Source organism: Cynocephalus volans, chromosome X (genome assembly GCF_027409185.1).
Source record: "Cynocephalus volans isolate mCynVol1 chromosome X, mCynVol1.pri, whole genome shotgun sequence".
NCBI classification, from domain to species: Eukaryota; Metazoa; Chordata; class Mammalia; order Dermoptera; family Cynocephalidae; genus Cynocephalus; species Cynocephalus volans.
In genome coordinates this window covers 71,789,230-71,798,694 of record NC_084478.1, presented here as the reverse complement: position 1 = coordinate 71,798,694, position 9,465 = coordinate 71,789,230, and the positions used below count along the sequence as shown (strand labels likewise).

The 9,465-nt window shown below is 42.6% G+C and overlaps 1 protein-coding gene across 1 annotated transcript; it reads left to right on the top strand.

The window, feature by feature from the left end:
• Positions 1-316: 316 nt before the first annotated feature.
• GLOD5 (glyoxalase domain containing 5) lies at positions 317-8,905 on the top strand. Its single transcript, XM_063083005.1, has 4 exons — positions 317-379; positions 3,922-4,059; positions 7,306-7,461; positions 8,780-8,905. Exons 1-4 carry the CDS (start codon positions 317-319, stop codon positions 8,903-8,905), a joined length of 483 nt encoding a protein of 160 aa, XP_062939075.1.
• Positions 8,906-9,465: the final 560 nt, after the last annotated feature.

The following is a 9,465-nucleotide window of genomic DNA, read 5'->3' as shown; positions in this document are numbered from 1 at the left end:
CTGAGATTTCACACTCTGGAGACAAACCCTTAAGTAGACCAGAGGCCTCATACCCTAAAATAAAGGTCCCTTCCATACATCAGGATGGGTGATTTTCCCGTCGCCTTAAGAAGTAACCCCTTATACAATCCACCTTAAGCTTTTGCTTTCAAGGCAAAACGTCAGAGTTTCACGTCAAAGTCCTTGCACTTGCACCACCTACCCCTGTCTCCACCCACAGTCCTCAGCCTGTGGCCTCCCATTCCTGCCCCTTGATCTCCAGACACTGAGCCAGAAGGTTGTCTGGAGGCCCCAAGACAAGGACACCTACCCCACCATGCTGCGTCGTCTGACCTCCAGGCTGCCGGTCAGAAGATGGGATGGGACTGTAGAAAAACAGGTGAACAGGGTTGCCCTGGGGGGTCTGGGGCATGGGTGTTGGCACCGAGGCTGGGGATCCTCCAGCCCAGGTCTGGTAACCTGTTCTACTCGGTCGGCTCCCCTGGTGCGCTGACCTCCATTTCCCTGTCCTCCTCCCTCTTCCTCTTTCAAAGACAAGCAGAGGGCAGCAGAGGCACACAGAAAGGCCCTGCTCTAACCCATGGAGGGCCTGGTCCATGTGTCTGCAGGGGTGGGACTGCACTGGGGGTTGGGGGGGTGGGACTGCGCTGAGGGTGGCTGCTCCCTCTGGGTGGCTCAGGGGGAGCCAGTTCAGCCAGGGACAGGTGGAGAGACACAAAGGTAGCTCATGGGGCACTTCCCTGAGGGTATCATGATAGGGCATGTGGGGAGGAGCCAAGAAACACAGTGCTGACCTTGAGGTTTGCAAGAAGAATGCAGGGGCCCCCACAGCCTAAAGGGGACCTTGAAGAGGACTGTGGGACGGTAGAATCCTTCCCTGTAGAGGAGGCCAAAGGAGAGACGGCATCATGTTCTGGGTACTCTGACCATACCTATTGTATAGGGCTGTTATGAGAAATGAAATGGATTATATTTTGTATAGCATTTACAGTGGGGCTTGGCACACAGCAAGCCTTATGATTACTATGGCTTGGTCATCTTTTACAAAGCAGGCTCTGTAACTTCGCCTCCAAGACCTGCATGATCTGGCCCCTGCCTTCCCCTCCCCCTTATCCCTCACTCACTCTTGGATTCTAAGCCATTCCAGCCTTCTTCCTGTTCCTTAAGAGAGCCATCCCTGCTCAAACTTGGATTTTCAAAGCAGGATCTGAGGAGTGAGTCTGAGTTAGCAGGGCATTGAATAATGGGAGGAATTGGTTGACTATCAAAATAGACTATCAAAATTGGGAGAATGCGGCTAAAGCAGTACTTAGGGGAAATCTGAAGCTCTAAATGCATAGATCAGAAAAGTAGAAAACTCGAAAATCCATTACCTGAGCTTTCATATCAAGAAGCTGGAAAAGGAATAGGAAATTGAACATTAAGAAAGTAGAAGGGGGGCCGGCCCGTGGCTCACTCGGGAGAGTGTGGTGCTGATAACACCAAGGCCCCGGGTTCAGATCCCATATAGGGATGGCAGGTTAGCTCACTGGGTGAGCATGGTGCTAACAACACCAAATCAAGGGTTAAGATCCCCTTACCGGTCATCTTTAAAAAAAAAAAAAAAAAAATAGAAGGGAATTATAAAGATAAGAGCAGAAACTGGTGAAATAGAAAGTAAACATACAATAGAGAAAATCAACAATGTCAAAAGTTGATTCCTTGAAAAGATTAATAAAATATTAGTAATTTCTGTTTTCTCCTAAGAAATTAAGAGAAAAATATAAATAACGGATATCAGGAATGAAAAGGGGGTGCTATTACAGATTCTACAGACATTTAAAGGTTGATATTTTTAAACATATAACTTTACTTTCAATGGAGCCCAAATATCAATAATTTTCTCATTCCACTGCTTCTGTGTCCATGTGGATCTTCTGTATATAGGAGGAGAGCAGAACTCAGCAACTTTGCTAATGCCTCCTCCACTCATGAAAATAGAACCACACAGTATTTTTTTAGCTGGGGTTCAATGAAATCAATTGTTTAAAATGTACTGGTTTGACTGGAATTAAACACAGTGGAACAGAAAATAACACAGGATAGAGTAGAAATGGAATGGGATGGAATAGGATAGAAGAGAATAGCAGTCAGAATATGTGCCAAGCATCGCACATAATTATTGTAGCAGATATTCATTAATTGAACAAACACCATTGAACTAGCTGTTTGAGAAACAGTGGGGAACAAAACAGGAAGAAAAGCCTGCTTTTATGAAGCTTACATTCTGTTCAGGAAGACAGGTATTAGCTCGTGCAAAGGCCCTGAGGCTAAAAGGTAAATGAATAGCCCTTATGAGGAATAGGCAAAAGGACAGTGTGGCTTGGAGTTCAAGAACAATGGATGAGGCAATTAAGATGTATTAGTAGAATGACTCAATGTGACACTTATCTCTTCCTCCACTGTTCTTGGAGTGCCAAACCTTTCCCAGATCTGCCTACATAAATACTAAAGTATCTCTTAAAAAAAAAAAAAAAAAAAGGAACAATAGATGAGACTGTAGAGATTAGGGGTCATGGTAAAATGTCTGGATTCCCAGCAGCAGCAGCAGCAGCAGCAACAGCAACAGCATTAACCCTTTCATAGTACTTGATATCTGTCAGGCATTGTCCTAAGCCCTTAAAAATACAATCCTTTTTTTTTTTTTTTTTTTTTTTGGCAGCTGGCCAGTACTGGTATCTGAATCCTTGACCTTGGTGTTAGTTACAACACCATGCTCTAACCAAATGAGCTAACCAGCTGGCCCCTGACTTTTTAAAAATCTTCACAACAATCCTGTAAGATATGTATCTGCCATGAGCACGCTCCACTGTTTTCTTGTTGTCTTTCTCCTTCCAGAGGGGTAGAGGTGAAGATTAGGGGAGTGAAGACCGAGACCAAACCCTCCCTTGTTTTCTCCAAACTGGAAACTCATATATAAAATTATGCCTATTTCATAGAAGGGAAAACCAAGGCACGAAGAGATTAATTAAATGTCAGTCTGGCTCCAGAGTCTTTTATTTTTTATTTTTATTTTTTATTTTTTTATTTTTTTTTAAAGATGACCGGTAAGGGAATCTTAACCCTTGACTTGGTGTGGTCAGCACCACGCTCACCCAGTGAGCGAACCGGCCATCCGTATATGGGATCCGAACCCGGGGCCTTGGTGTTATTAGCACCGCACTCTCCCGAGTGAGCCACGGGCCGGCCCTCCAGAGTCTTTTAATCACTGTACTCTGCTACCTTTAGTGCCAGACCACACACATGTTATGATCCTGTAGCAGTTGTAATGCAAATATACAAATTACTAAAGAATGCAAGTCAAGAGAAAGATCTGGTGGGAAGGATGCTCAGGGTGGAGAATGGAAGGCAGGGCAGGTAAGTCTTCCACTGGGTGTCAAGGTAGGTCTGTAAACACACCTGGCCAGAAACATTTATTTCATCTGAGATGCTCACTTCTGTGATCACACCGGCAGAGTGGGAAAGGAGGACCTGGGTAACATTGGCCAATGGGGGGCATGTGCTCATAGGGTTGGACCTCCTTCTTTGTCTTGCCATTTCTTGGAAGAGAAATGAATTCCAGTTTGGAGAAAACAAGTGAGGGTTTGGTCTTGGTCTCCACTCCCCTAATCTTCACCTCTACCCCTCTGGAAGGAGAAAGACAACAAGAAAACAGTGGAGCGTGGTCATGGCAGACACGTGGACTCTTGCAAATCCACGCACAGGCAATAGAGTCTACTAAAGTTTTATGGAATTTTCCCTTTGAAATGGGGATGAGGAGGAAGTATAGTAATTGGAGAGGTGAGGGGAGGTAAGGAGAAGGGAACACGGGAGTGACCAGAGGCAATGTGATCATTTCTGACTCCCCCATGCTCCACTGTTTTGAATCCCCCCCCTCCCCAGTCACGGAGAGACAGAAGTCAGACCACTTCACCATGTCTTATCCATAGACTTGACCACATTGTGATGACAGTAAAGAGCATCAAAGATACCACCACGTTTTATTCCAAGATCCTGGGCATGGAGGTCACGACTTTCAAGGTAACCACTTCCTCAAATGCCAAACTGCAGCTGAACTAAAATTTGATTATAACACTTTAAAATATAACTTAACTCCAAGAACAAAAACAGGAAATCTGAGAGAAAAGATAAAAAAAGGATCAATGGAGGAGATTCCAAACTCTAAATAGTGGAACTTCCAGAGAGAAAATGGAGAAAAAGCAGTGGAGGAAATGATCATACAAATAATGTAAGAGAACTTTGCAGTGTTTACATGGAAAGAGTTAGCTGAGTATCCAGCACACTGACACTTAGATATATCCTTATGAAATTATAGAACATCAAACTGAAAAAGTTGATCCTAAGAGCTTTCAGAGAGATTAAAAAGTAGACCATCTACAAAGAAAAAAGAAACATGCAAATATGAGAGTTTGTAAGAGTCACACCAGAGACCAGAAGACAATAGAAGGACACCTTCAAGGTTCAGAAGAAAAAAATTTCAACCTAGAATTAGTTTGGTTGAATTAGTTTGCTCAACCAAACTATTAATCAAATGTAAGTGTAGAATAAAGCATTCTTAGACATAAAAATCTCAAGAAATTTGCCCACTTGCTTTGAAAATTACTTGAGGGTATGCTTGAGGGAAAAATGAGTGATTACACTAGGAAAAAGGAAGACACAGAAGGCAGGATGCAGTGGATCCCAAGAGGATGATCCCGGAAAGATACTTAGAGAACAATCAGTCCAGGTTGGAACAGGAGAAAGAAATGTCCCAGGAAGGAGCGATCCAAGGAAAAAAGATTTCCAGAGGTTGGATACTATCCTTAAGAATTTGGAACAACTTCAAAAGCGGTATATGCAGAGAAAGCAAAAAAAATATGTGTTTTACCAAGATGTCCTTCAGCAGGTAAATGGATAAACTGTGGTACATCCAGACAATGGAATGTTATTCAGCGATAAAAAGAAATGAGCTATGAGGCCATGAAAAGACATGGAAACTTAAATGCATATTACTAAGTGAAAGAAACCAATCTGAAAAGGCTACATATTGTATGATACCAACTATATGATATTCTGAAAAAGGAAAAACTATATAGATAGTAAAAAGATCAGTGATTGCCAGGGGTTAGTGGGAGGGAGGGATGAATAGGCGGAGCATGGAGGATTTGGGGGCAGTAAAACTACTCGTATGATACTACAATGGTAGATATGTCATTACACATTTATCCAAGCCCATAGAATGTACAATATGAATAACGAATCCTAAGGGTCACCTAAGGAGTTTCGGTGATAATGATGTGTCAATGTAGGTTCATTGATTGTAACAAATACACAACTCTGGTGGGGGATGTTGATAACGGGGGAGGCTGTACATGTGTGGGGCAGGGGAAATTTCTGTACTTTCCTCTCAATTTTGCTGTGAACCTAAAATTGCTCTAACACACACACACACACACACACACACACACACACACACACACGAGGGTACAGCAAAAAAACATGGAAAAATAGAATTAAAAGATAATACACATCTTTCCATGAACTTTTTGAAGTACCCTCATATATAAGTGAAATTGAAAGGGCCCATGGAATAACAAGCAGGGTAAAAATTTTAAAACTAACATGGAACACTATGCAGAAAAATGTGTTATGCAACATCAGACTGGATGTATGCACAGCAACATGGACAGGTCTTAAAAGGATCATGCAGACTGAAAGATGAAGAAACAGAATCAGGTCTGCAGCATAGTACCATTTAGAACAAACACCCATGAAACAATAATATACTTTTTACAATAACTTATGTAAATCATAGGCTGCACATCCAACACATTATAATGGTTGTGTGAGGTGGGGACAGGAATAGAGAATGGAGAGAAAAAGATTAAATGCATAAATACAACAAGAGGCAGGCCTTGCATGGGCCAATGATAATAATGTATTCAGACACACTGGAGTGAAATTTCAGAACTTCTAGGGTCTAGAAAAGTCCTAAAAGCTGCAGGAGTGGAAGGTGGATGTATTACCAACAAAAGAATGAAAACCGGCTTAACATCAGACTTATCAGCAACATCAGATTCAGGGAAGACAATGAAGCCACGTATTTCAAAGGCTGTGGGGAAAATAACCTGCAACCTAGAATTCTATACTGAGCCAAACTATTGTTCAGGTGTAAAAGTTAAATAAAGCCATTTTCTGTAGAATGGATGTGGTATCAGTTATGCTGATATAAAAGAAAGAGACAGAAAAATTATAAAAGAAATAGCAGAAGTTGTGATGAAGTACAGGAGAGGGAGGAGGCATGAAGAGGACAGCAAGGCTGACAAGATACCATCTGTAGGGAGGCTGGCTGGTTAGTTCAATTGGTTGGATTGTGGCCTTGTAACACCAAGGTCAAGGGTTCTAATCCCTATACAGGCCAGCCGCAAAAAAAAAAAGATACCATCTGTAGTTGATCTATCAAAAAATAAATATGCAAAAAAATAAAAACATGCAAGTGGGTTACTCAAAACTGTAAAGGAGCCAAAAGAGGAACTGAAAATGATGATAGAATTCTGTTTGGAGGGGTAGGGATGAGGATGAGCTAAATCCTCACTTACCATAGCAGGGAGCTGATAGAGAAGATCTAAAGTTGCTAAATCAAGAAATAATGGTGCATCAGTTAGGGATTGTGTTTGGAGGCATATAGGAGAAAACCCAGCTAACAGTGGGTTAAATAAGACAGAGTTTTCTTTTTCTTTCATTGAACATGCAGCCCAGAGGTAGGCAGTCAGGGCTCGGGCAGAGGCTGGGAAGAAGGAGGAAATGAGTGGGCAAAAAGGGCCAGCTCAGTGGGGCAGGGAGGTTCCCAGAAGCCACACCACGACCTCTGCCTACATCACATTGTCTAGACCATCCACTTGGCTTCCCTTACATGGCCTCCCAACAAGGAATGCTGGGAAATGTAGGCTTTTAAAGCTGGGCACACAGTTGACCCCAATGAAATTTAGGCTGTGTTTATAAGAAAAAGGGGGGATATGTATATTGCAGGCAAATTGCTCTCTGCCATGGGTGGTATAAACATAGTTATTTGGAGATATGGAAATAATTTTGAGAAGAAATAAATACACAAAATGCACATTAAAAGCAGTTGCCTCTAGGGAATGAGACTTGGGTGGAGCAAGGGGCTGTTGGTTAGTAGCCCTATTCTACTTTTTTTTTTTTTAACCTTGTTGGGGTAGGTAGTGGGTCTTTAACTCACACTCATCTTGGAGGTTTAGTTCTAGATTGTTTTCTCTCCCCCAATAGGGTAACCGGAAAGCATTATGTTTTGGAGACCAGAAATTTAACCTTCATGAGGTGGGAAAGGAATTTGAACCCAAAGCTGCTCACCCAGTTCCTGGCTCCCTGGACATATGTCTGATCACAAAGATGCCTTTGGAGGAAATGATCCAGTACCTCAAGGTGAGTGGGACTTCTGAGTTTTTGAGAAGGCTGCTGCAGACACAGTGAATACAGAAGTAGGGGCCAGGGAGGTCTGCCTCAAACTTCAGACATAACCGGTTTCATCACCTCCAGGTAATGCCTGGACACAAGTATTTACTTCATTATTTTGGTTGATATCATTTTTTCATGTAAACAAACATTTTAAAAGGAAACTTTACATCACTCATATAAAAAATTATACCTAAATTCTTTTACATAAATACATTTATATACGTTCAGCCAAATACAGATGGTTCCCAACTTACGATGGTTCTACTTATGAATTTTTGACTTTACAATGGGTTTATCAGGAGGTAACCCCATTGTAAATCGAGGAGCTCCTTACGACTTATAATAGGGTTGCAGTTTCTACTAAAGGCGAATTGTTTTCACATCATTGTAAAGTCAAAAAATTTTAAGTCAAACCATCTTAAGTTGAGGACCTTACCATCTGTTGTGCTGCCAGCATTAAATGCACTTTCCACTTAAGATATTTCAATTTATGATGGGTTTATCAGGACATAGCCACATCGAAACTCAAGGAGCATCTGTATATGAAAATCCCATTATATCTTGGTATAAAGGGAAAGTAACTGCAAAAAACAACAACTATAAAAGCATAACGATGTCATTAGATTCTAGCCACTTCCATTCCCTGAACTCTCTGGGCCTGACATTACAAAGAGAGATTTGGCAAGTGGTGAAGGAGATACTAAGGACTTGTAAGCATCCACCACAGACTTTCTTCTTGGTATAATAAGAAGGATTGAAAGAGGATTGAAGAGGGAATAACTGCTGATTTGCTGTTATTTAATTTGATGTCTCTGTAACACTTAAGATAATTTCATGTAAAGGGGGCATCGGTTTCCCTTTTGCAGAACACAGATCCAGGTCTTGAATATATTCTGTGCAAATAAAATGGACTCCTTCTTTGGGAAGTATCAGTGAAAAAGACTGGTTTGGAAGAAAAGTGGGTAAAGCTTAGGGGTTAAGAGTATGGACTTTGGTCCAGACTGCTCGGGTTTGAATTCTGGCTCTGCCACTTACTAAATAATACTAGATACTATTATTGTCCCCATTTTACAGATGAGGAAACTGAGGCATGGGGCAGTCAGGTAGTTTGCCCAAGGCCATACAGCTGATAAGTGGCTGGAGCAGGATGAGGGAAGGAAGAATGGTAGGAGACGAGGTCAAAAAGATACAGGGGTGTTCTAGGGTCCTCGAAGCCACCATAAGGGATTAAATTCTGGTCTTACACATAGATGTGATGAATGACTTTTGTCTTCTTCCATTTCAGGCTTGTAATCTCCCCATTGAGGAGGGTCCAGTGCTCAGGACGGGGGCAAAAGGACCTATTATGTCCATCTACTTCCGAGATCCCGACAGAAATCTGATTGAGGTGTCCAACTACATCTCCTCGTGATGGAGACTGGCCCTCCTCCATTCCATCTCCCACGATGTCGCCCTCTCCCTTCCTTCCTGCAAACCCTTGTCCAGGCCCAGAGACCTCCAAGGACTAGCACTTCACACATCCTGCTGGGGGAACCAGAGACAGGTTTGGACCAAACCTACATGTCTGATGTCCTCCATCCAGGCTGCCCCAATAAATGAATAGTCTCTCAGTTAATATGAGCTCTTCACTATGATTGTCTTGGTGCTGTGTAGGGGTGTTTGTCTAGGGTGTGAGATCTCTGAGCTGTTGAGAGGTCTGTGACCAGTGTATGACATCACTGAGGACCAAATCCACAGTCGTCACTCTGGGATTCAAGACCTCTGACAGATTTCTCCTGATCAGTGAACCCATCCTTCTTCATCCTTTTCTAACTCACCTAACTCCTCCAGCTGCTGCCTGCTGTTTCCTCCACCCACTGCCTGCTGCTTCCTCCACCCCATAGGCCTCACTGGACCCTAGGATCTCTGTGATTCTCATGGGACCTTCCAGAACCAGCCCAGATGATGCTACCTCCTCCTGCAGAGCCTCCT

What these genes read in the sequence shown, in the direction of transcription:
- GLOD5 (XM_063083005.1), top strand. Translation starts at nt 317, where the DNA reads ATGCTGCGTCGTCTGACCTCCAGGCTGCCGGTCAGAAGATGGGATGGG. An exon ending in ATGGGACTGTAGAAAAACAG is followed by an intron (nt 380 to 3,921) that starts GTGAACAGGGTT and finishes CCCCCTCCCCAG; the next exon opens with TCACGGAGAGACAGAAGTCA. An exon ending in AAATGATCCAGTACCTCAAG is followed by an intron (nt 7,462 to 8,779) that starts GTGAGTGGGACT and finishes CTTCCATTTCAG; the next exon opens with GCTTGTAATCTCCCCATTGA.